The sequence below is a fragment of the Panulirus ornatus genome, chromosome 7 (assembly GCF_036320965.1).
Source record: "Panulirus ornatus isolate Po-2019 chromosome 7, ASM3632096v1, whole genome shotgun sequence".
Classification (NCBI taxonomy): domain Eukaryota; kingdom Metazoa; phylum Arthropoda; class Malacostraca; order Decapoda; family Palinuridae; genus Panulirus; species Panulirus ornatus.
The window spans coordinates 16,966,342-16,994,053 of NC_092230.1; the positions used below are offsets into that span (position 1 = coordinate 16,966,342).

General features: G+C 41.7%; 1 protein-coding gene across 6 annotated transcripts in view; it reads right to left on the reverse strand.

The window, feature by feature from the left end:
• LOC139749432 (uncharacterized) overlaps positions 1-27,712 on the reverse strand; it is a 457,243-nt gene that overhangs the window by 375,155 nt on the left and 54,376 nt on the right. For 3 of the 6 annotated variants that reach the window (XM_071663280.1, XM_071663279.1, XM_071663278.1), the window contains exon 3: positions 20,534-20,627. The exons of the other annotated variants lie outside the window; for them this stretch is intronic. In XM_071663280.1, coding sequence (XP_071519381.1) covers positions 20,534-20,627 — 94 coding nt within the window. The remainder of the gene's footprint in view (positions 1-20,533; positions 20,628-27,712) is intronic. 6 annotated transcript variants of the gene reach the window in all.

The window sequence follows — 27,712 nt, forward strand, 5'->3', positions numbered from 1 at the left end:
GATAGGGTTAATAGAGATGCTTTGAAGAAGGTTTTAAGAGTGTAAGGTGTGGGAGTTAAGTTGGTAGAAGCAGTGAAAAGCTTTTACCAAGAATGCAAGGCATGTGTACAAGTAGGAAGAGAGGAGAGTGATTGGTTCCCAGTGAATGTCAGTTTGCGGCACGAGTGCATAATGTCCCCATGGATGTTTAATTTGTTTGTGGATGGGGTGGTTAGGGAGGTGAATGCAAGAGTTTTGGAGAGTGGGGCAAGTATGCAGTCTGTTCTGGATGAGAGTCAGTCGTTGGGAACATACAGGAGGGTGAAAGGCGTGCGAGGAATAGAGCGAATCGGAATGATGTGGTATACCGTGGTTGACGTGCTGTCAATGGATTGAACCAGGGCATGTGAAATGTCTGGGGTAAACCATGGAAAGTTTTGTGGGACCTGGCTGTGTAAAGGGCGCTGTGGTTTGTGCATTACTCATGACAGCTAGAGACAAAGAATGGCCCTATCATTCATTTACACATATATGTATACATTAATGCCCATGCACTCACATATACATATGCTATTTCCTGTGTGACAGGGTGGTGGTGGGAATGGATGAAGGCAGCAAGTGTGGGAATGTAAATGTGTATATATGTATGTATACATTGATATGTATATGTATGTTTATGTGAGTGTATGGGCATTTATGTATATATATGTGTATATGAGTGGTAAGGCCATTCTTTACCTGTTTTCTTGCACTACCTCGCTATGTGGGACACAGCAATTAAGTATAATGAAAAGAACAATAAAAAATGATGAATCTACTTTTATCTATTATACTTAATTGCCGCATTAGTGAGGTAGTGCAAGGAAACAGATGAAAGAATGGCCCAACCCACCCACATACAAATATACATAAACGCCCATATATGCATGGATGGTATTGCAGTGGAATTTATTAAAAAAGGGGGTGACTAATGTTGACTGGTTGGGAAGATTATTTAATGTATGTATGACTCAGGGTGAGGTGCCTGAGGATTGGCAGAAAGCTTGCATAGTGCCATTGTACAAAGGCAAAGGTGATAAGAGTGAGTGCTCAAATTACAGAGGTATAAGTTTGTTGAGAATTCCTGGGAAATTATATGGGAGGGTATAGATTGAGAGGATGAAGGCATGTAAAGAGAATCAGATTGGGGAAGAGCAGTGTGGTTTCAGAAGTGGTAGAGGATGTGAGGATCAGGTGTTTGCTTTAAAGAATGTATGTGAGAAATACTTAGAAAAGCAAATGGATTTGTATGTAGCATTTATGGATCTGGAGAAGGCATATGATAGAGTTGATAGAGATGCTCTGTGGAAGGTGCTAAGAATGTATGGTGTGGAAGGCAAGTTGTTAGAAGCAGTGAAAAGTTTTTATTGAGGATGTAAGGCATGTGTATGTGTAGGAAGAGAGGAAAGTGATTCATTCTCAGTGAATGTTGGTTTGCGGCAGGGGTGCGTGATGTCTCCATGGTTGCTTAATTTGTTTATGGATGGGGTTGTTAGGGAGGTGAATGCAAGAGTTTTGGAAAGAGGGGCAAGTATGCAGTCTGTTGTGGATGAGAAAGCTTGGGAAGAGAGTCAGTTGTTGTTCGCTGATGATACAGCGTTAGTGGCTGATTTGGGTGAGAAACTGCAGAAGCTGGTGACTGGGTTTGGTAAAGTGCGTGAAAGAAGAAAGCTGAGAGTAAATGTAAATAAGAGCAAGGTTATTAGGTACAGTAGGGTTGAGGGTCAAGTCAACTGAAAGGTAAGTTTGAATGGAGAAAAACTGGAGGAAGTGAAGTGTTTTAGATATTTGGGAGTGGATTTGGCAGCAGATGCAACCATGGGAGCAGAAGTGAATCATAGGGTGGGGGAGGGGGTGAAAGTTCTGGGAGCGTTGAAGAATGTGTGGAAGTCGAGAACATTATCTTGGAAAGCAAAAATGGGTACATTTGAAGGAATTGTGGTTCCAACAATATGGTTGCGAGGCGTGGGCTATAGATAGAGTTGTGCGGAGGAGGGTGGATGTGCTGGAAATGAGATGATTGAAGACAATATGTGGTGTGAGGTGGTTTGATCGAGCAAGTAATGAAAGGGTAAGAGAGATGTGTGGTAATAAAAAGAGTGTGGTTGAGAGAGCAGAAGAGGGTGTTTTGAAATGGTTTGGTCACATGGAGAGAATGAGTGAGGAAAGATTGACAAAGAGGATATATGTGTCAGAGGTTGAGGGAACGAGAAGTGGGAGACCAAATTGGAGGTGGAAAGATGGGGTGAAAAAGATTTTGAGTGATTGGGGCCTGAACATGCAGGAGGGTGAAAGGCATGCAAGGAATAAAATGAATTGGAACAATGTGGTATACCAGGGTCGACGTGCTGTCAATGGATTGAACCAGGGCATGTGAAGCGTCTGGGGTAAACCATGGAAAGTTCTGTGGGGCCTGGATGTGGAAAGGGAGCTGTGGTTTCAGTGCATTACACATGACAGCTAGAGACTGAGTGTGAACGAATGTGGCCTTTGTTGTCTATTCCTAGCACTACCTCGCGCATATACGAGGGAGGAGGTTGTTATTTCATGTGTGGCAGGTTGGCGACGGGAATGAATAAGGGCAGACGGTATGAATTATGTACATGTGTATATATGTATATGTCTGTGTGTGTATATATATATGTATACGTTGAGATGTATAGGTATGTATATGTGTGTGTGTGGACGTGTATGTATATGCGTGTGTATGCAGGGTGGGTTGGGCCATTCTTTTGTCTGTTTCATTTCGCTACCTCGCTAACGCGAGAGTCAGCGACAAAGTATGATAAATAATAAATAAATACGCATATATACACACCTATACATTTCAATGTACACAGATATATACATACACAGACATGCACATATATACACATGTACATATCATACTTGCTGCCTTCAGCCATTCCTGTCGCCACCCCACCACACATGAAAAAGCATATCACCCCTCCCCCCTTCAGCAAAGTAGCACCAGGAAAAGACAAAAAGGCTACATTCATTCACACTCAGTCTCTAGCTGTCATGTGTAATGCACCAAAACCACAGCTCCCTTTCCACAGCCAAGCCCCAGAGACCTTTCCATGGTTTACCCCAGATGCTTCACACACCCTAGTTCAGTCCGGTGACAGCACATAGACCCCGGTATACCACATCGTTCCAATTCACTCCATTCCCTGCACGCCTTTCACCCTCCTGTATGTTCAGGCCCCGATCACTCAAAATCTTTTTCACTCCATCCTTCTACCTCCCATTTGGTCTATGCTTCTCCTCGTTCCCTCCACCTCTGACACATATATCCTCTTTGTCAGTCTTTCCTCATTCATTCTCTCCAAATGTCCAAACAATTTCCACATAACCTCTTCTACTCTCTCAACTACACTCTTGTTACCACACATCTCTCTTACCCTTTCAATACTCACTCAATCAAACAACCTCACACTACATATTGTCCTCAAACATTTCATTTCTAACACATCTACCCTCCTCTGTACAGCCCTATCTATAGCCCATGCCTCGCAACCATATAACATTGGTGGAACCATTATTCCTTCAAACATACCCATTTTCGCTCTCTGAGATAACGTTCTCGCCTTCCACACATTCTTCAGTGCTCCCAAAACCTTCACCCCTTCCCCCACCCTGTGACTCACTTCCATGGTTCCATCTGCTGCTAAGTCCACTCCCAGATATCTAGAACACATCACTCCCTCCAGTTTTTCTCCATTCAAACTTACCTCCCAGTTACCTTGTCCCTCAACCCTACTGAACCTAATAACCTTGCTCTTATTCACATTTACTCTCAACTTTCTCAATTCACACACTTTACCAAACTGTCACCAACTTCTGCAGTTTCTCACCTGAATCAGCCACCAGCGCTGCATCATCAGCGAACAACAACTGACTCACTTCCCAAGCCCTCTCATCCACTGCACATTTGCCTCCCCCCTCTCCAAAACTCTGATTAATGTGGTAGTATATTGTTCCATATGTTCCATATGTGTCGTAGAAGGCGACTAAAGGGGACGGGAGCGGGGAGGCTAGAAACCCTCCCCTCCTTGTATCTTAACTTTCTAAAAGGGGAAACAGAAGAAGGAGTCATGTGGGGAATGCTCATCCTCCTCGAAGGCTCAGATTGGGGTGTCTAAATGTCTGTGGATGTAACCAAGATGAGAAAAAAGGAGAGATAGGTAGTATGTTTGAGGAAAGGAACCTGGATGTTTTGGCTCTGAGTGAAACAAAGCTCAAGGGTAAAGGGGAAGAGTGGTTTGGGAATGTCTTGGGAGTAAAGTCAGGGGTTAGTGAGAGGACAAGAGCAAGGGAAGGAGTAGCACTACTCCTGAAACAGGAGTGGTGGGAGTGTGTGACACAGTGTAAGAAAGTAAACTCTAGATTGATATGGATAAAACTGAAAGTGGATGGAGAGAGATGGGTGATTATTGGTGCATATGCACCTGAGCATAAGAAGAATGATCATGAGAGGCAAGTGTTTTGGGAGCAGCTGAATGAGCGTGTTAGTGGTTTTGATGCACGAGACCGGGTTATAGTGATGGGTGATTTGAATGCAAAGGTGAGTAATGTGGCAGTTGAGGGAATAATTGGTATGCATGGGGTGTTCAGTGTTGTAAATGGAAATGGTGAAGAGCTTGTAGATTTATGTGCTGAAAAAGGACTGGTGATTGGGAATACCAGGTTTAAAAACAGAGATATACATAAGTATACATATGTAAGTAGGAGAGATGGCCAGAGAGTGTTACTGAATTACGTGTTAATTGATAGGCGCACAAAAGAGAGACTTTTGGATGTTAATGTGCTGAGAGGTGCAACTGGTGGGATGTCTGATCATTATCTTGTGGAGGCGAAGGTGAAGATTTGTAGAGGTTTTCAGAAAAGAAGAGAGAATGTTGGGGTGAAGAGAGTGGTGAGAGTAAGTGAGCTTGGGAAGGAGACTTGTGTGAGGAAGTACCAGGAGAGACTGAGTATAGAATGGAAAAAGGTGAGAACAAAGGTCGTCAGGGGAGTGGTGGAGGAATGGGATGTATTTAGGGAAGCAGTGATGGCTTGCGCTAATGATGCTTGTGGCATGAGAAGAGTGGGAGGTGGGCAGATTAGAAAGGGTAGTGAGTGGTGGGATGAAGAAGTAGGATTATTAGTGAAAGAGAAGAGAGGAGGCATTTGGACAATTTTTGCAGGGAAATAATGCAAATGAGTGGGAGATGTATAAAAGAAAGAGGCAGGAGGTCAAGAGAAAGGTGCAAGAGGTGAAAAAGAGGGCAAATGAGAGTTGGAGTGATAGAGTATCATTAAATTTTAGGGAGAATAAAAAGATGTTTTGGAAGGAGGTAAATAAAGTGCGTAAGACAAGGGAACAAATGGGAACTTCAGTAAAGAGGCTAATGGGGAGGTGATAACAGGTAATGGTGATGTGAGAAGGAGATGGAGTGAGTATTTTGAAGGTTTGTTGAATGTGTTGGATGATAGAGAGGCAGATATAGGGTGTTTTGGTCGAGGTGGTGTGCAAAGTGAGAGGGTTAGGTTAGGTTAGGTTAGGTTTGGTCACATGGAGAGAATGAGTGAGGAAATATGTGTCAGAGGTGGAGGGAACGAGGAGAAGTAGGAGACCAAATTGGAGGTGGAAAGACGGAGTGAAAAAGATTTTGAGTGATCGGGGCCTGAACATGCGGGAGGGTGAAAGGCATGTGAGGAATAGAGTGAATTGGAACGATGTGGTATACTGGGGTCGACGTGCTGTCAATGGATTGAACCAGGGCATGTGAAGCGTCTCGGGTAAACCATGGAAAGTTCTGTGGGGCCTGGATGTGGAAAGGAAGCTGTGGTTTTGGTGCATTATTACATGACAGCTAGAGGCAGTGTGAACAAATGGGGCCTTTGTTGTCTTCCTAGCGCTACCTCGCACACATGAGGGGGGAGGGGGGGTTATTTCATGTGTGGCAGGGTGGTGATGGGAATGAATAAAGGCAGACAGTATGAGTTATGTACATGTGTATATATGTATATGTCTGTGTGTGTGTGTGTGTATGTATACGTTTAGATATATAGGTATATATATTTGCACGTGTGGACGTGTATGTATATACATGTGTATGTGAGTGGGTTGGGCCATTCTTTTGTCTGTTTCCTTGTGCTACCTCGCTAATGCGGGAGACAGCGACAAAGCAAAATTAAATAAAAAGATTTTAAAACTATTATTGAAGATAGAGTACCTTCTCTCATTTAAGATAAAATTTTTGCCTAAGAGATATATCCATTACTACAAGAGATATGAGACAAATCTATTCTCACAGAGCTCATCAGAGTGAGATTATCAAAACCCTCTATGATTCTGAATACTTTTATTAGATGACCTCTTAACCTTCTCTTTTCTAAATATTTTCAGCTTTTTTATTCAGTTCTCACAGGAATTGTTTTTCAGGCTGGGAATCACCTTGATAGCTTACCTTTGTACTGTCTCCATTGTGTTTGTCTTTCCTCAAGTAGGATAACCAAAACTGAACACAATATTGAAGATGGAGATGTATTAGCGAGTTGTAAAGAGAGGATAATTTTCATGAGACAAATTTGAAAGCCGAAACTATGACCTCAAGAATTTTGCTCACCTTTGCACTGTTCACTTGGCTTTAGGTCACCAAGAATTCATATTGTACCTCGATTTTTAATCTTTCTTACCAATCTGAAAAACTTTGCGCTTATCGACATTTAGCCCATTCTATCAATTTGTCTATGTCAGACTGAAGCTGCAGATGATCAGCTTCTGTTGTATATACATTTCCCAACTTAGTGTCATCTGCAAATTTAGATATCTTGTAATGTAACCTATTAGCAATATCATTAACATATATCAAAAAGAGAATCAGTCCCAAGACCAACCCTTGTGGCCCACTTTTTACATCTAACCATTCAAAGGCTAGACCAATAATCACTATTCTTTGCTCATAGTTAATCAGCCAATTTCCTAATCATTTAGGTACAACTATTGTCAGTAACCTTTGATGCAGAACTCCATCAAATGCTTTTTGAAAATCTAAATAGATGACATCAATTCCTTTACTTTCATCATACATGATAAGTATGTCATAAAAGAAATCAAACAGATTTGTCACAATGAAAACCATGCTGAGAACTGTTTAAAAAGGTGGTCCTCTAAATGATTTCCAATCTTATCTTAAATATTGGCTTTCAATGGTTTACCAACTACAGATATTGAGCTAATTGTATAATAATTTCCAGGCAGTGACATAACTTTTTCTTAATACTGGTGTTGCTATGGCAAATTTCCATTCTTCTGGAACATCACCAATAGCAAGTAACATACTGAAAAGAGTAGCCAAGGTTTTAACTCTCCCATTTTTTACCTCTTTCAGTATTCTCAGATAAAATTTAACAGGGACTGTTTTATTTACTCTCAATCCATTAGGCACTGATACTGTCCTCAGATAAAACTTATCAGGGAATGCTGCTTTATCTACTCTCATTCCATTACGTGATGATAGTATACTTTCATATATTTTTCACTTTGTTGAAAGATGTTTTCCCCTCTTAGCATTGTAGCTGGATCTGGGGCAGTTGTGCCTTCAATTGTAAATACAGGTGCAAAAATGTCGTCTAAAATCTTTGCCATGGCTTCGTTGTTTTGAATTACGTCACCATTTTCTGTCTTCAATGGTCTAGTGTACTGGGCAATGAATCTCTTACTTCTAAAGTAACTATAAAATTCTTTTAGCTTCTTTTGCTATTTTCAGCAAAATATACACTTCATACTGATGTTTGCTCTGGCATATAAGTCTCTTAGATTTTCAACAAAAATTCATACAATTCATTCAATCATGTTGGTTATTCATCTCTCGTGCATTTCTTATGTGCTTCTGTCTTTGACAATAAGTATTTCTTCATGTAGCTGCTCTGCCACCTCAGCTTCATTTTGAAACAAGACCATCTTATAAGCACTAGCACGTGTTCCCTTCACTACTTTGAAAGCATTACTGAATCTTTTCCAAGCTACACCTACATCATTTTCATTAACTATATAATCCTAGGTTTGCCTGTCAAAAGCAATGCATAAATCATGGAAAGGCTACAGTCAAAAACATTTCAGTGATTTAAGTGCTTTAACCCACTTTTGACTCAGTGAACACTTTTCAAAGGCAAGAAGTCATTTAGAAGTGTATGATGCATTTAAGTAGGAAATGTTGAGACCAATGCACCTCCACATTTGGGTATGCACTATGGTCCCAGCACAAGAATAAGCCTGACCCAGAGGAATGCCAAGGTCCCATGGTGAAAGGGACAATAATCATAATAATCATAGTGTAAATGTTAAGGCTGAACACCTGACATTATAAAACATGAACATATGTAAATGCCTCGGAATCATAAATGCATTTGACAACGGGAAGTGTACCCTACTACTCCAGAGACTGCCATGGCATTTTCTTTTTTTACTCTGCTAGGGGGAATCATACTTTGACTCAGACAACAACTCAGTCCCCAGCGTAGGCTCTCCCAAAAAAAAGGCAAAAGCTTCAAAGATAATATCTGTCTCCATAAAACATTCTGGGTGAAGCTCCTTCCTCATACATCTGAAAGGCATGACATGCACGTATGTGGGACCCAAAGTGGAAGCAAAAACCACCTTGATAAACACTAGTGTGTCATCAGGAATCTAGTTAGGACATGGTACTTAAAGAAACGATTTATCTCCATATCACCACTGATGACTCAGAGATATGAACTGATGTCATCATATGCCTCTTCCCTGAATGAGATCTCAACATTATGCACTATCATACATTACTAATGCTGAAGCCTAACAAAAACAGAATCCAACTGAGGGGACTTAATCTTGCTGGACTGGCCTACCATTACCAAAAAGAGCATAAAACTCAGGGTAAAGGAGAGTTTTAGCAACAATGGATGCTATACAAACATCACTTGTATTCCCTAACAATGACTCAGGAAATGAGATGGAACCTGCTTAACAAGAACCTAGCCATACATCAAGAAATCAAGGGATATGTGGTATATGTAGTGTGGGATATCTGACTGGTAGCAAACTCTTAGAAGGGATAGAAAACTCCTAAGGTGACCCAAAGTCAGAGAGGGGTAAGTTAGCTTGTTCTTATATGCCAGCCTGGGCCTCAAAACTCTAGAGCCAATTCCCTTCTCAAGAATTCCATGTCTATACTTCAGTGCAAAAAGAAATGAAATCACAAACCAACACACGGAAGGCACAGATAAGCAACCAAAGAGGCTACAAAAAAGAACAAGCTTTTCTTTATATAGTATCTGGGAGTGGATTTAGCAGAGGATAGAACCATGGAAGTGGAAGTGAGTCACACAGTGGGGGAGGGGGCAGAGGTTCTGGGAACGTTGAAGAAAGTGTGGAAGGCAAGAATGTTATCTCGGAGAGCAAGAATGGGTATGTTTGAAAGAACAGTGGTTCCAACAATGTTATATGGTTGCAAAGCATGGGCTATAGATGGGGTTGTGTGGAGAAGGGTGGATGTGTTGGAAATGAGATGTTTGAGAACAACATGTGGTGTAAGGTGGTTTGGTCTAGTAAACAATGAAAGGGTAGGAGTGGTGTGTGGTAATAAAAGGAGTGTGGCTGAAAGAGCAGAAGAGGGTGTGTTGAAATGGTTTGGTCACATGGAGAGAATGAATGAGGAAAGACTGACAAAGAGGATATATGTGTTAGAGGTGGAGGGAACGAGGAGACACAGGTGACCACATTGGAGGTGGAAGGATGGAGTGAAAAAGATTATGAGCAATTGGGGCCTGAACATACAGGAGGGAGAGAGGTGTGCAAGGAATAGAGTGAATTGGAATGATGTGGTAAACCGGGGTGGACGTGCTGTCAATGGATTGAACCAGGGCATGTGAAGCATTTGGGGTAAACCATGGAAAGTTTTGTGGGGCCTGGATGTGGAAAGGGAACTGTGGTTTTGGTGCATTACACATGATAGCTAGAGACTGAGTGTGAAGGAATGTGGTCTTTTTGTCTTTTCCTAACACTACCTTGCACATGTACGCAGGGAAGGATGCTATTTCATAAGTGGCAGGGTGGCGACAGGAATGGATGAAGGCAGCGAGTAGAATATGTACATGTGTATACACCTATATGTCTGTGTATGTATATATATGTATACATTGAAATGTATAGGTATGTATATGCATGTGTGAGGAAGTTTATGTACATACATGTGTATGTGGGTGGGTTGGGCCATTCTTTCGTCTGTTTCCTTGTGCTACCTCGCTAACGTGGGAAATGGCAATTATGTATAATATAATAAACATTTTATCCCTGGGGATAGGGGAGAAAGAATACTTCCCACGTATTCCCTGCGTGTCGTAGAAGGCGACTAAAAGGGGAGGGAGCGGGGGGCTGGAAATCCTCCCCTCTCACTTTTTTTTTTTTTTTTTTTTTTTTTTTTTTTAATTTTCCAAAAGAGGGAACAGAGAAGGGGCCCAGGTGAGGATATTCCCTCAATGGCCCAGTCCTCTGTTCTCAATGCTACCTCGCTAATGCGGGAAATGGCGAATAGTATGAAAGAAAAGAATAATAAACATTTAATACTCTAAACATGAAAAGCTTTATCATCCTGGAGTTATTAATGCCTTTATCAACCTTTTATTTACCTCCTTTTGGAAGGACGTAAATAAAGTGCATAAGACAACAGAACAAATGGGAACATCAGTGAAGGGGGGTAATGGGGAGGTAATAACAAGTAGTGATGATGTGAGGAGATAGAGTGAGTATTTTGGAGGTTTGTTGAATGTGTTAGGTGATAGAGTGGCAGATATAGGGTGTTTTGGTTGAGGTGGTGTGCAAAGTGAGAGGGTCAAGGAGAATGGTTTGGTAAACAGAGAAGAGGTAGTGAAAGCTTTGTGGAAGATGAAAGCTGGCAAGGCGGCGGGTTTGGATGGTATTGCAATGGAATTTATTAAAAAAGGGGGTGACTGTGTTGTTGACTGGTTGGTGAGGATATTCAATGTATGTATGGTTCATGGTGAAGTACCGGAAGATTGGCGGAATGCATGCATAGTGCCACTGTACAAAGGCAAAGGGAATAAAAGTGAGTGTTCAAGTTACAGAGGTATAAGTTTGTTGAGTATTCCTGGGAAATCATATGGGAGGGTATTGATTAAGAGGGTGAAGGCATGTACAGAGAATCAGATTGGGGAAGAGCAGTGTGGTTTCAGAACTGGTAGAGGACGTGTGGATCAGGTGTTTGCTTTGAAGAATGTATGTGAGAAATACTTACAAAAAACAAACGGATTTGTATATAGCATTTATGGATCTGGAGAAGGTATATGATATAGTTGATAAAGATGCTCTGTGGAAGGTATCAAGAATATATGGTGTGGGAGGCAAGTTGCTAGAAGCAGTGAAAAGTTTTTATTGAGGATGTAAGGTATGTGCACGATTAGGAAGAGAAAAAAGTGACTGGTTCCCAGTGAATGTTGGTTTGCGGCAGAGGTGCATGATGTCTCCATGGTTGATTAATTTTACTGTAGATGGGGTTGTTAGGGAGGTGAATGCAAGAGTTTTGGAGAGAGGGGCAAGCATGCAGTTTATTGTGGATGAGAGGGCTTGGGAAGTGAGTCAGTTGCTGTTCGCTGATGATACAGCACTGGTGGCTGATTTGGGTGGGAAACTGCAGAAGTTGGTGGCTGACTTTGGTAAAGTGTGGGAAAGAAGAAAGCTAAGAGTAAATGTGAATAAGAGCAAGGCTATTAGGTACAATAGGGTTAAGGGATACGTCAATTGGGAAGTAAGTTGGAATGGAGAAAAACTGGAGGAAGTGCAGTGTTTTAGAAATCTGGGAGTGGATTTAACAGCAGATGGAACCATGGAAGCGGAAGTGCGTCACAGGGTGGGGGAGGGGTAGAAGGTTCTGGGGGCATTGAAGAATGTGTGGAAGGAGAGAACATTATCTCAGAAAACAAAAGTGGGTATGTTTGATGGAATAGTGGTTCCAACAATGTTATATGGTTGCGAGGCATGGGCTACAGACAGGGATGTGCAGAGGAGGGTGGATGTGTTGGAAATGAGATGTTTGAGGACAATACGTGGTGTGAGGTGGTTTGATCGAGTAAGTAACGAAATGGTAAGAGAGATGTGCGGTAATACAAAGAGTGTGGTTGAGAGAGCAGAAGAGGGTGTATTGAAATGGTTTGGTCACACAGAGAGAATGAGTGAGGAAAGATTGACAAAGAGGATATATGTGCCAGAGGTGGAGGGAACAAGGAAAAGTGGGAGACCAAACTGGAGGTGGAAGGATGGAGTGAAAAAGATTTTGAGCGATCGGGGCCTGAACATGCAGGAGGGTGACAGGCATGCAAGGAATAGAGTGACTTGGAACAATGTGGTATACCAGGGTTGACGTGCTGTCAATGGATTGAACCATGGGATGTGAAGTGTCTGGGGTAAACCATGGAATGCTTTGTGGGGCCTAGATGTGGAAAAGGAGCTGTGATTTTGGTGCATTACACATGAAAGCTAGAGACTGAGTGTGAACGAATGTGGCCTTTGTTGTCTTTTCCCAGCGCTACCTAACGCGCGTTCGGGGGGAGGGGGGTGCCATTTCATATGTGGCGCGGTGGCGACGGGTATGGCTGAGGGCAGCAAGCATGAATATGTACATGTGTGTATATGTATTTGTCTGTGTATGTATATGTATGTATACATTGAAATGTATAGGTATGTATATGTGCATGTATGGGCATGTATGTATATACATGTGCATGTGGGTGAGTTGGGCCATTCTTTCGTCTGTTTCCCTGCGCTACCTCGCTAACGCAGGAGACAGCGACAAAGTATAATAAATAAATAAATATTTACACAAAAAAGGCATGGTCCCTCAGTGCTCATGGCTTGTAAGAGTTGAGGTGAGGGACAGCCAAAGAGTGGGCCAATTGTGATTCAATCCTCTAACTGTGACCTGGGGCTGATCTTCATCTATAAGAAGCTCCAACCACTGCTAACTATGAAACAAAGTCTCTACAAAACGATTAATTCTCTTCCTTCCATGATGATGCTAGAGGAAGCATTGTCTTATCAAAATCCCACTCTTGTTCATTGGGACAAAACCACGAGAATAATAGCAGATTGACCTTCTGACACCTGACCCTGTTACGACAATAACAAGGCTTGCATGAATGCTACTATTCTGGGAAGGCAACATTCTATTCCCCACCTCTGTGTATTCCCCTGTAAGGAGCTTATACAACAGAATCTCCAACAAGATGTAGCCAGAGGTAGAATTGGGGAGGGAGTGTCACCATCCCATAAAAAATTGCAACATTTTACTTGTATAATATTTGATTTGGTAAACCATGGAAAGCTGTGTAGGTATGTATATTTGCGTGTGTGGACGTGTGTATGTACATGTGTATGGGGGGGGGGGGTTGGGCCATTTCTTTCGTCTGTTTCCTTGCGCTACCTCGCAAACGCGGGAGACAGCGACAAAGTATAAAAAAAAAAAAAAAAAAAAAAAAAAAAAAAAAAAATATATATTTGATTATTCACTGTGCAATCCAACACTACAAAAAAATGCAGAATAGATAACAGCACTATTAATACATATCACTGAAGGTATGCAAGTGCACACAAAAACAGTAAAATACATTTTTTTTTTTTTTTTTTTTTTTTTTTATACTTTGTCGCTGTCTCCCGCGTTTGCGAGGTAGCGCAAGGAAACAGACGAAAGAAATGGCCCAACCCCCATACACACGTACATACACACGTCCACACACGCAAATATACATACCTACACAGCTTTCCATGGTTTACCCCAGACGCTTCACATGCCTTGATTCAATCCACTGACAGCACGTCAACCCCTGTATACCACATCGCTCCAATTCACTCTATTTCTTGCCCTCCTTTCACCCTCCTGCATGTTCAGGCCCCGATCACACAAAATCTTTTTCACTCCATCTTTCCACCTCCAATTTGGTCTCCCTCTTCTCCTCGTTCCCTCCACCTCCGACACATATATTCTTTTGGTCAATCTTTCCTCACTCATTCTCTCCATGTGCCCGAACCATTTCAAAACACCCTCTTCTGCTCTCTCAACCACGCTCTTTTTATTTCCACACATCTCTCTTACCCTTACGTTACTTACTCGATCAAACCACCTCACACCACACATTGTCCTCAAACATCTCATTTCCAGCACATCCATCCTCCTGCGCACAACTCTATCCATAGCCCACGCCTCGCAACCATACAACATTGTTGGAACCACTATTCCTTCAAACATACCCATTTTTGCTTTCCGAGATAATGTTCTCGACTTCCACACATTTTTCAAGGCTCCCAAAATTTTCGCCCCCTCCCCCACCCTATGATCCACTTCCGCTTCCATGGTTCCATCCGCTGACAGATCCACTCCCAGATATCTAAAACACTTCACTTCCTCCAGTTTTTCTCCATTCAAACTCACCTCCCAATTGACTTGACCCTCAACCCTACTGTACCTAATAACCTTGCTCTTATTCACATTTACTCTTAACTTTCTTCTTCCACACACTTTACCAAACTCAGTCACCAGCTTCTGCAGTTTCTCACATGAATCAGCCACCAGCGCTGTATCATCAGCGAACAACAACTGACTCACTTCCCAAGCTCTCTCATCCCCAACAGACTTCATACTTGCCCCTCTTTCCAGGACTCTTGCATTTACCTCCCTAACAACCCCATCCATAAACAAATTAAACAACCATGGAGACATCACACACCCCTGCCGCAAACCTACATTCACTGAGAACCAATCACTTTCCTCTCTTCCTACATATATACATATATACATATATACATATACATATATACATATATACATATATACATTTATACAAACTGGTTTCAGAAGTGGTAGAGGATGTGTGGATCAGGTCTTTGCTTTGAAGAATGTATGTGAGAAATACTTAGAAAAGCAAATGGATTTGTATGTAGCATTTATGGATCTGGAGAAGGCATATGATAGAGTTGATAGAGATGCTCTGTGGAAGGTATTAAGAATATATGGTGTGGGAGGCAAGTTGTTAGAAGCAGTGAAAATTTTTTTATCGAGGATGTAAGGCATGTGTACGTGTAGGAAGAGAGGAAAGTGACTGGTTCTCAGTGAATGTAGGTTTGCGGCAGGGGTGTGTGATGTCTCCATGGTTGTTTAATTTGTTTATGGATGGGGTTGTTAGGAGGTGAATGCAAGAGTTTTGGAAAGAGGGGTAAGTATGAAGTCTGTTGGGGATGAGAGAGCTTGGGAAGTGGGTCAGTTGTTGTTTGCTGATGATACAGCGCTGGAGGCTGATTCATGTGAGAAACTGCAGAAGCTGGTGACTGAGTTTGGTAAAGTGTGTGAAAGAAGAAAGTTAAGAGTAAATGTGAATAAGAGCAAGGTTATTAGGTACAGTAGGGTTGAGGGTCAAGTCAACTGGGAGGTAAGTTTGAATGGAGAAAAACTGGAGGAAGTAAAGTGTTTTAGATATCTGGGAGTGGATCTGGCAGCAGATGGAACCATGGAAGCGGAAGTGGATCATAGGGTGGGGGAGGGGGCGAAAATTCTGGGAGCCTTGAAGAATGTGTGGAAGTCGAGAACATTATCTCGGAAAGCAAAAATGGGTATGTTTGAAGGAATAGTGGTTCCAATAATGTTGTATGGTTGCGAGGCGTGGGCTGTGGATAGAGTTGTGCGCAGGAGGATGGATGTGCTGGAAATGAGATGTCGAGGACAATGTGTGGTGTGAGGTGGTTTGATAGAGTAAGTAACGTAAGGGTAAGAGAGATGTGTGGAAACAAAAAGAGTGTGGTTGAGAGAGCAGAAGAGGGTGTTTTGAAATGGTTTGGGCACATGGAGAGAATGAGTGAGGAAAGATTGACCAAGAGGATATATGTGTCGGAGGTGGAGGGAACGAGGAGAAGTGGGAGACCAAATTGGAGGTGGAAAGATGGAGTGAAAAAGATTTTGTGTGATTGGGGCCTGAACATGCAGGAGGGTGAAAGGTGTGCAAGGAATAGAGTGAATTGGATTGATGTGGTATACCGGGGTTGACGTGCTGTCAGTGGATTGAATCAGGGCGTGTGAAGCGTCTGGGGTAAACCATGGAAAGCTGTGTAGGTATGTATATTTGCGTGTGTGGACGTATGTATATACATGTGTATGGGGGTGGGTTGGGCCATTTCTTTCATCTGTTTCCTTGCGCTACCTCGCAAACGCGGGAGACAGCGGCAAAAAAAAAAAAAAAAAAAAAAACTGGCATTACTGAACACTATCTGCTTGTGTTTATGTTGTAACTTTAAGGCACCTTGGAAAGGTTGTAACACTGGAGTAAAATCTCTTTGAAGTACTTCTCATTTGAAATTAGCCTACCCTATCCCTGCTAATGAGTGAAGTGCACCCTTGAAGCTGTAGGATCCCTTGGAGAAGGGGTTCTGGGGCTATACAATAGAAATACATACAGGGAAAGGGCAGAGGTTTTAAATTTGTCCACCTTGGAAGACAGAGGAGTAAGGGGAGACCTGATTACAGCCTTGACATTTTCAAAACAGATCAATGATTGCAACAATCCTTTGGGAAATGTAGGGATAGAACAACCAGAGGGCATAACATTAAATTAAGCAAGGAACTTATCAAAAATAATGAGGAAGTACTTTTATGGTATGAGTGAGGCATGAATGGAATAAAATGAATGAAGACATGTTTAATGCAGACGGCATACAGATACATATTCACAAACTTGTATGAAAGAGAATGTTCAATAGATGGGATCCCATCAGTGTAAAACTCCCTCCTCATACATTACAAATACATAATCATATCTATACAAGGGCAAGCAGCAGGAGGTCAAAAGGAACATGCAGGGGCTGAAAAAGAGGATGAATGAGTTCAAGTGAGAAAGTATTCGACAAATTTAGGGAAAATAAGGTGAGGAGAATAAGAGAACAAAAGGGAGCATCAGCAAAGGAAGCAGATGGGGGGAAGTATGAACAAGAAGAGATGAGATGAAGTGGATATGGACTATGCATTTTGAAGGACTGTTGAATGTTAGATGACGAAATTGACAAATGTGGTGAGTTTTGGCCAAAACACTGTGGTATGAAAAGTATGGGAGCCATGAGAAACAGTCTGGTGAAAAGTAAGGAAGGAGGCAGCAAATGCCTTGAATCAAATGGAGTGCAGCAAAGCAGCTGGAGTGGACAAGATTGCAGATGAATTTCTTCAGAAATGGGGTGAGAGTGTTGTTGATTGATTAGTTAGGATCTTCACTGTAAGTATGGATCATGGTGAGGTGCCTTAGGGTTAGTGGAATGCCTTTAGAGTGCCATCTTATAAAATCAATGAGGACAAAAGTAAATGTTCTAATTACAGAAGTGTAAATGTGCTGAGTATACCAGGCAAGTTGTATGGGAGAGTGGTGACAGACTGGTGACTGGTGTCATGCACAAAGCATCCGACTGGGGTAAAGGATGTGAGAATCAGGAGTTTGCTTCAAAGGTTGTTTGAGAAATATTTGGAAAAAGAGACCATATGCAACACTTTTAAATCTTGGGAAAGCTTAAGGTAGGGCTGATACAGATGCTTTGTGGAAGGTGTTATAAACATAAGGTGTTAAAGAAAAATTCACTAGAAGCAGTATAGAATTTTTATCAACACAGAAAAGTGTGTGTGCAAGTAGGAAGACAAGAGGGCGTGTGGTTCCAAGCAAAGGGGTGTGTGATATCACTATGGATATTCAACATGCTTACGGATGTGGTGGTGAGGGAGGTGAATGCAAAGGTCTTGGAGAGAGGGGTAAGTATACAGTGGTGTTGGTGGTGGAGGAAGGGGGTGGGGGTTGGTAGATGAGTCAGTTGCTGTTTGCAGATGACACCACTCTGGCTACTGATTTGAGTGAGAAACTGAAGTAACTGGTGTCTGAGTTCTGAAAGGAAAAGTTGAAATTTAATGTGAATGGAGGCAATGGAAAAAGACAGGTTGGTTGGAGTATACTTAAATGGAATGAACCTGGAAGAAGTGAACTGTCTTAGATACCTGAGAAGGGATATAGATGCAGAGGGAGCCATGGGTACCAAATAAGCCCCAGGATGGGTGAAGAGGCAAAGGTTCTGGGTGTGTTGAGGAGAATGTTGAAAGAGATGTCACTGTGTGTGAGGACAAAGATGGGTCTGTTTCTAGGTATAGTAGTCCTGGTGGTGTTGTATGGATGCAAGGGATGGGCCCTATATGACAAAGTAAGGAAGAATATGGATGTGTTAGAAATGAAATGTTTGAGGACAATACGTGGTGTGAGAAGGTGAGATCAAGTAGAAAATTACAGTGTACAAGAGAGAGGTATGTAGAAAGAGGAGTATGCATGGAAGAGTTGAAAAGAGCATTTTGAAATGGTTTGGATGTATGAAGAGGATGAGTAAGGAGAGGATGAATAAGAGGGGATATATGATGGAAATGGAGGGAACAAGGAGAATTGAGAAATCAAAGGGGAGGTAGAAGGATGAAGTGAAAAAAGGCATTAAAAGTTTGGGATCTGAACAAGTAGAAGGGCACGAGACATGCAAGGGATAAGGTAAACTGGAGGAATGAGTAAAGCAGAGTAGGTTGTGTTGGGTTAGGTTAGGTTATGTATGGTTAGGATAGGATAGGATAGGATAGGATAGGATAGGATAGGACAGGACAGGACAGGACAGGACAGGACAGGACAGGATAGGACAGGACAGGATATGTTATGTTAGGTAAAGTTAGGTTAGGTTGGGTTGGGTTAGGTTAGGTTAGGTTAGGTTAGGTTAGGTTAGGTTAGGCTAGGTTTGGTTAGATCAGGTCAGGTTAGTGATGGCATTCTTTAAGGTTCAAATTTGTCCTCTGATTCATAATACTAATCCATGGAATGTAATAAGTTGGTCTTGCACCATGTCTTGACAGAGCATGACCTAACTGAATTGTTTTCCTTGAATTCTGAGCTGATAAGCAGCTGACAGTGCATGGGTAGATGACATCAACTCTGAGGTAGTCTCTGACTGGCCATAGCCAAACCTAGAATTAGCAAGTTGCTGCTATCAAGTTGGGATGATAGTAACAGGTGGGTAAAGCTAATATATTCCTATCAGAAAGAAATAGGCTAAGACAGTTACAGGCCCACTTTTTCTAGAAGAATATCCTGGAGAAACTCTCATGCTCGTGGGTCAGATAGCTAAAGAGAGAAATACTGGGCTCCCCAATATTAAGGCAGACTCTCAGATTTCCTGACAGGCTACCAATTTTTTTAGACTAAATTTATAGCTGTGCTATATTCTATAATTCCTTTACCAGTAATAAGTGTGAATGCCACTTCTTGCTCGCACTTTCTTTTTTACTTTGACTTCTTCTGCTGTTTTATTCTATCAAACAATGTAGACTATATCCTGGCTCCCACTTTTTTCTTAATCTGACTCCTATCTCTTGTTATATTCTACTACATATGAAAACTTCTTTCCGGACCAAAAGGAAAAAAATCTATTCAAGGTCAGTGACCGACATAAAACACAAAATAATTTACAGCAATGCCCTGCCTAAAACAAGAGATCTAATACAATTCTACAAACCCCAGCACACTGGGCAACATAAAAGTGCCATATATTAAATACCATCTGACATAATTATCTGTTCCATACATCAAGAAGGTCCAATTTATGCTGTAGCATGTGTAGTATACAATTCATACAAGAATACAGCAATAATAAAGACATTTATAAACATGAGATTACAACACTCTTATGGTTCTGTAGGATGCCTGAACCAATATGACTATCAGCAACAATAGTATCATTGACTTTAACTATTTTGCTTATCATATACAGTTAGTAATTAGATTACTTTTACTTGTATTACAGTATTATATAAACTGCAGGACCACTTCTCCCAGGATTCCTGCAACTTCAAGACTGCATAACAGTCAGATAGAGGGAAAGGATACTTTTCTTTGGAGTGAGAAGCTCTTTGCCTAGATTGTACTCCAATGATATAACCTTGCTGGAGCTGATATCACTCATGGTATAACCATATCCGGACAGAATCCAGTACTACTTAGATGAACAGCACATACATCTACTGAGCAGCAACACAATCATTAAAGCTACGATCCCTAACATTTTATTCAAATCTTGCAGAGATCGTACTTCAATGGTAAAACTTCGCTAAACGCAACATTTTACTTGTGGTGTAACCACAAGAAGTCTGGTATTACTGAGATGAACAACACATACAACTATAGAGCAACAACACAGATGTTAAAGCTACATAATCCCTAAAACTTCATCAAAATACCGCATTGTATATGCTATTGCAATATTATGTGCATATATACAGGGAGGACTATAGCTGGCAGATAAAGCATGCAAAGAAGGGTATAAGTGTGGATTTCCCCTATAGGCATCTGTCAACATTTGGCATGAACTAAGTGCACAGATGACTTGGCACATGGTGATCAACTGCACAAGTGTCTCAAGCACCAGCCACTACCCCACCTTCGTCTGCAGCTGTTTCTGAGTTTGTTGCTGCTGCTGTTGCTGGTGATGGTCCTTTGTGGAAACCTGCTTCTCTGGCTTCTTAAGGTGACTTCTGAGTGTCATCAAGAGCAGCATTGGGAAGAAGTTTAAAATTACTGATACTCAGTGACAGGTAACTGAACCTGAGACATTATTGACATTACCTGAACTCACCTTATTCCAACAGAAACAAGAATTTATATCATGAATTACTTCACAGAGACAACTGTTAACTCAGTCTGGACACTGTATTGATGTTTGTTATTCTCAATGCATACCAAATTATATTTTCAACATATGACACTCAAAGATATCCACATTTGTCATGATACAGATACATGTACACACCAACAAAATACAATCCCATATACAAACTCATATGCACATGTAAAAGCACAAAGATATTCACATACAAAACAAAATCATACAGTAATGCCTAAGCATATGAGAATAAAATCACAAGTACAAGCATCAAAGTGTGCATGTACACATACGCATGGTACATTTACAAGTTAAAGAGTCACGATGTTACAAACAGTAAACTCTCTCTCCATCATCTACAAATATCAATATAAATAGTAATCAAATATGAGTTGCAATGTTGATGAATTAGCTCTATGACCTACAAATTTCAAGGGTCTAAGTGTGTCTCTACGACACATTAATTAGCTCACAACCAACTCAGTTGCCTAACCTTTCCTCTGTGACTGGTGCGTGTGTGTGTAATTACTTATCTGTACACTATGGAAAGTGAAATTAACATTCACGGGACCTGTACTTTACTATTCCATCATGAAAACTTTTAAATCTTTGTAAACTGCCACCATTCACAGTCTCCTTGCTTAGACTATTCTAACTATCCACTATCCATACACTAAACCAGCATTTCTTTACATTCTTCTCAACCATCATGTTTCTTAGCATCTGATTATGGCTTCTGCTAACGCTGGTACTGCATCCTGTGAGGACCTGTTACTGTCATCATCATCCAGCTGATTTAGGAATTTGAGGATGTTATCAGGTCACACATCGCTCTTTTCTCATCTAAGGTGGACAACTATTTAGACTTTAACCTTTCACTGTAGCTCAGTCCCAATTAGAAGAGGGGCTGTTCAATATCACCAAAGCCCCTATATAACCTCAGTAGAGGATTACAATCCAGACTGACCATCTTGTATCTAGGCTCATGCATTGCCTGGTGCTGGGGGAAGTCTATAAGACACAGCTAGCCTGCATGGACAGGCAGGTAAGAGCAGCAGTTCGCCGTTGGCTTCACCTGCTGCATAACATGCCCAGTGCATACTTCTACTCAGCAGTGGGTGATGGTGAAGGCTTGGGATTCCCAACTATATCTCAACCATTCAGCTTAACAAACAGTCCAGGTTTGAAAAATTACTCACCTTGTCTGACCCTGTAATTCAGGCAGTGGTCTGGGAACCTGTAACTAGGAAGAAATTACAGAGTGGGTCTGGCCCTGCATGCAATGCTGGTCAAAAGGCAAGCAATAAAAACGAACGCCATCGCGCATGGAGGTCGAACCTAGTCAGCACCTGTGATAGGATAGGTCTCGCTCCATCTACAGCCATACCCCAGGTTAGCAGATGGGTTACCAGTGGGACCAAACTTCTCATGGGTGGAGACTACATTAAGGCCATCCAGGTAAGGTCAGACATGTTACCTACCCCACTAGGGCTGCAAGAGGCCAACATAAGATCTCTGGCCTCTATGACATGTTATGAGCCCAGTACGCAAGGCACGACAACATCAGTGTCTTTGTGGTCAGTCAGTTGAGACAGAAGGGATACGATATGGTTTATGAGCCTTGTATCCCCATTGCAGTGTACTTTAGGAAGCCAGACATTGTAGCTCAAAATAATTTTCACTCCATTCTTCCCCAATTTGATTTCCTGCTTCTCCTTGTTCCCTCCTTCTCTGACATATATATCCTCTTTGTCAACCTTTCCTCACTTATTCTCTCCATATGTCCAAACCATTTCAACACACCCTCTTCTGTTCTCCAACCAAACTCTTTTTAATACCAAACATCTCTCTTACCCTTTCATTACTTACTCGATTAAACCACCTCACATCACATATTGTCCTGCAACATTTCATTTCCAACACATCCACCCTCCTCCACATAAACCTATCTATAGCCCATGTCTTACAACCATATAATACTGTTGGAACAACTAATCCTTCAAACATACCTATCTTTGCTCTGAGATAATGTTCTCTCTTTCCTCACATTCTTCATTGGTCCTATAAACTTCACCCCATTCCCCACCCTGTAACTCAGTTCCCTTTCCATGGTTCTATTTGCTGGAAAGTCCTCTCCCAGATATCTAAAACACTTCACTTCCTCCCGTTTTTCTCCATTCAAACCAACTAACTTGTCCCTCAAACCTACTGAACCTAATAACCTTGCTTTTATTCACATTTACTTTCAACTTTTTCCTTTCAAACACTTTTCCTAACTCAGTCACCAACTTCCACAGTTTCTCACTCAAATCAGCTACCAGTGCTGTATCATTGGTGAACAACAACTGACTCACTTCATAAGCCCTCTCATCCCCAATAGACTGCATGCGTGCCCCTCTCTCCAAAACTCTTGCATTCACCTCCTAACCACCCCATCCATAAACAAATCAAACAACCATGGTGACATCACACACCCCTGCCACAGACTGACCTTCAATGGCAACCAATCACTCTCCTCTCTTCCAACTCACACACATGCCATACATCCTTGATAAAATCTCACTGCTTCTAGCAGTTTACGTACTACACCATATGTTCTTAAAACCTTCCACAAAGCATCTCTATCAACCCTATCATATGCCTTCTCCAGATTCATGAATACCACGTACAAATCCATCTGTTTTTCTTAGTATTTCTAACACACATTCTTCAATGCAAACACCTGATCCACACACCCTCTAACACTTCTGAAACAACAATGCTTCTCCCCAATCTGATGCTCTGTACATGCCTTCATCCTCTCAATCAATAGCCTCTCATACAATTTTCCAGGTATACTCAACAAACTTATGCCTCTGTAGTTTGAACACTCATCTTTATCCCCTATGCCTTTGGACAATGGCACTATGCAAGCATTCCACCAATCATCAAGCACTTCACCATGATGCATACACACCAACCAATCAACAACATAGTCACCCCTTTCTTAATAAATTCAACTGCAATACCATCCACTGCCACTGCCTTGCGGAATTCCATCTTTTGCAAGGCTTTCATCACCTCTTCTCTCTTTGCCAAAGCACCCTCCCAGACTATTTCACTTTGTACACCATCCTGACCAAAACACCTTAAATCTGCAACTCTCTCATCAAACACTTCAATAATCCTTCAAAATAGTCACTCCGTCTCCTCCTCACTCCATCAATATCTGTTACCACTTCACCCTTGCCCCCTTCAATGATGTTCCAATTTATTCTCTTGTCTTTCACACACATTTACCTCCTTCCAGAAAATCTTTTTATTCTCCTTAAAGTTTAATGATACTCTCTAAACCAAACTCTCATTTGCCCTCTTTTTCAACCCTTGCACTTTCATCTTGACCTCCTGCCGCTTTCTCTTATACACCTCCCTGTCATATGTACTCCTTCCTTGTATGTAATGTCCAAACAATTCTCTTTTCTCTTTCCCTAGCAACTTCACTTCTTCATCCCACCACTCACAAGCCTTTCTATTCTGCCCATCTCCCACCTTTCTCAGGCTACATTCATCTCTTGTACATGACGCCACTGCTTCCCTAAATACATCCCATTCCTCATCCATTCCCCTCACATCATTTGCTCTCACCTTTTGCCATTCTACACTCAATTTCCCCTGATATTTCTTCCCAAAAGTCTCCTTTCCAAGCTCACTTACTCTTACCACTCTCTTTTCCCCAACATTCTCTCTTATTTTTTGAAAACCCCAATAAAGTTACACCTTCGCCTACACAAAATAGTAATCAGATATCCCACCAGCTGCCCCTCTCAGCACACTTACAGCCAAAAGTCACTCTTTTACACACGTATCAATTAATACATAATCTCTCATACTACTGTATATCTCTCTTTTTAAACAAGGTATTCCCAATCACCAGTCTTTTTTTTAGAACATAAATCCACAAGCTCTTCACCATTTCTATTCACAACAATGAATACCCAATGTGCACCAATCATACCCTCAACTGCCACATTACTCATGTTCACATTCAAATCACTCACCACTAATACCTGGTCTCGTGCATCAAAACTGGTGACACACTCACTCAGCACCTCCCAAAACACTTGCATCTCATGATCTTTCTTCTCATGACCAGATGCATTAGCACCAATAATCACCCATCTCCCACTATCCACTTTCAGTTTTACCCACAGCAATTTAGAATTTACTTTCTTACACCCTATCACACACTCCCACAACTTTTGCTTTAAGAGTGAAGCTACTCCTTCCTTAGCTCTTGTCCTTTCACCAACCCCTGACTTTACTCCCAAGACTTTTCCAAACCACTGGAAACCAATTGTCCCCTTTACCCTTGAACTCAACCTCATTTCCCTCAGAACCAGATCATCCAGGTTTCTTTCCTTAAGCATACTAATAATCTCTCCTTTCTTTTCATCTTCGTTACATAAACACACATTCGACACCCTAATTGGAGCCTTCAAGGAGGATGAGCACTCACTGCTTGACTCCTTCTGTTTCCTCCTTTAGAAATTGAAATACAAGAAGGGGAGGATTTCCAGCCCCTGCCCCTTTAGTCGCCTCCTACGTTACACAGGGAATACAGAGGTAGAATTCTTTCTCCCCTACTTCAAGGATACATACATACATAATATACTGTTGATTGGTAGGTAAGGATATTTATGTATGGACCATGGTGAAGTGCCTGAGGATTGGCAGAATGCATGCACAGTGCCATTGTAGAAAGGCAAAGGGGATGAAGGTGAGTGCTCAAAATACAGAGGCATAAGTTTGTTGTTGAGTATTCCTGGGAAATTATATGGGCGGATATTGACTAAGAGGGTGAAAGCACTTACAGAGCATCATATTGGGGAAGAGCAGTGTGGTTTCAGAAGTGATAGAGGATGTGTGGATCAGGTGTTTGCTTTGAAGAATGTATGTGAGAAATACTTAGAAAAACAGAGGGATTTGTATGTAGCACTTATGGATATGGAGAAGGCATATGATAAGGTTGATAGAGATGATTTGTGGAAGGTTTCAAGAGTATATGGCATGGGAGGGTAGTTGCTAGAAGCAGTGAAAAGTTTTTATCAAGGATGTAAGGCATGTGTATGAGCAGGAAGAGAGGGGAGTGATTGGTTCCCAGTGAATGTCAGTTTGTGGCAAGGGTATGTGATGTTCCCATGGTTATCAAATTTGTTTATGGATGGGGTGATTAGAGAGGTAAATGCAAGAATTTTGGAAAGAGGGGAGAGCATGCAGTCTGTTGAGGATGAGAGGGCCTGGGAAGTGAGTCAGTTGTTGTTTGCCAATGATACAGCTCTAGTGGCTGATTCGTGTGAGAAATGGTAGAAGTTGGTGACTGAGTTTGGAAAAGTGTGTGAAAGGAGAACCATCGCCTCCTCCCCTACCCTGTGACTCACTTCCTTGGTTCCATTCACCGCTAAGTCCACTCCCAGATATCTAAAACACTTCACTTCCTCCAGTTTTTCTCCATTCAAACTCTTTTTAGCATACTCAATTGCCGTCTCCTGCATTAGCAAGGTAGCAAAAGGAAACAGACGAAAGAATGGCCCAATCCACCCAAATACACATGTACATACATAAACACCTACACGCATATATACATACCTATACATTTCAACATAAACATACATATACATACACAGACATATACATATATACACATATACAAATTCATACTTGCTGCCTTCATCCATTCCTGTCACCACCCTGCCACACATGAAATAGCATCCCCCCTGTGAGGTAATGCAAGGAAAAGACAGAAAGGCCACATTCCTTCACACTCAGTCTAGCTGTCATGTGTAATGCACCGAAATCACAGCTCCCTTTTCACATCCAGACCCCACAAAACTTTTCATGGTTTACCCCAGATGCTTCATATGCCCTGGTTCAACCCATTGACAGCATGTCCACCCCAGCATATCACATCGTTCCAATTCACTCCATTCCTTGCACGCCTTTCACCCTCCTGTATGTTCAGGCCCCGATCGCTCAAAATCTTTTTCACTCTATTCTTCCACCTCAAAGTTGATCTCCCGCTTCTCCTTCCCTCCACCTCTGACACATATATCCTCTTTGTCAATATTTCCTCACTCATTCCCTCCATGTGACAAAACCATTTCAACACATCCTCTTCTGCTCTCTCATCCACACTCTTTTTATCACCACACATCTCTCTTACCCTTTCAATACTTACTCAATCAAACCACCTCACACCACATATTGCCCTCAAACATCTCATTTCCAACACACACAATCTTCCACACAACTCTATCTATAGCCCATGCCTCACAACCATATAACACTGTTGGAACAACTATTCCTTCAAACATACCCATTTTTGCTCTCTGAGATAATGTTCTCGCCTTCTACACATTCTTCAATGCTCCCAAAACCTTTGCCCCCTCCCCCACCCTATGATTCACTTCTGCTTCTATGGTTCCATCTGCTGCTATGTCTACTCCCAGATATCTGAAATACACCACTTCCAGTTTTTCTAATTTCAAACTTACATCCCAATTAACTTGTCCATCAACCCTACTGAACCTAATAACCTTGCTCTTATTCACATTTACTCTAAACTTTCTTCTTTCACACACTTCACCAAACTCAGTTACCAACTTCTGCAGTTTCTCACCTGAATCAGCTACCAGCACTGTATCATCAGTGACCAACAACTGCCTCACTTCCCAAGCTCTCTCATCCACAACAGACTATATACTTGCTCCTCTCTCCAAAACTCTTGCATTCACCTCCCTAACCATCCCATCTATAAACAAATTAAACAACCATGGAGACATCACACACCCCTGCCGCAAACCAACATTCACTGGGAACCACTCACTTTCCTCTCTTCCTATTCGAATACATGCCTTACATCCTTGGTAAACACTTTTCACTGCTTCTAGCAACTTACCTCCCACGCCATATACTCTTAAA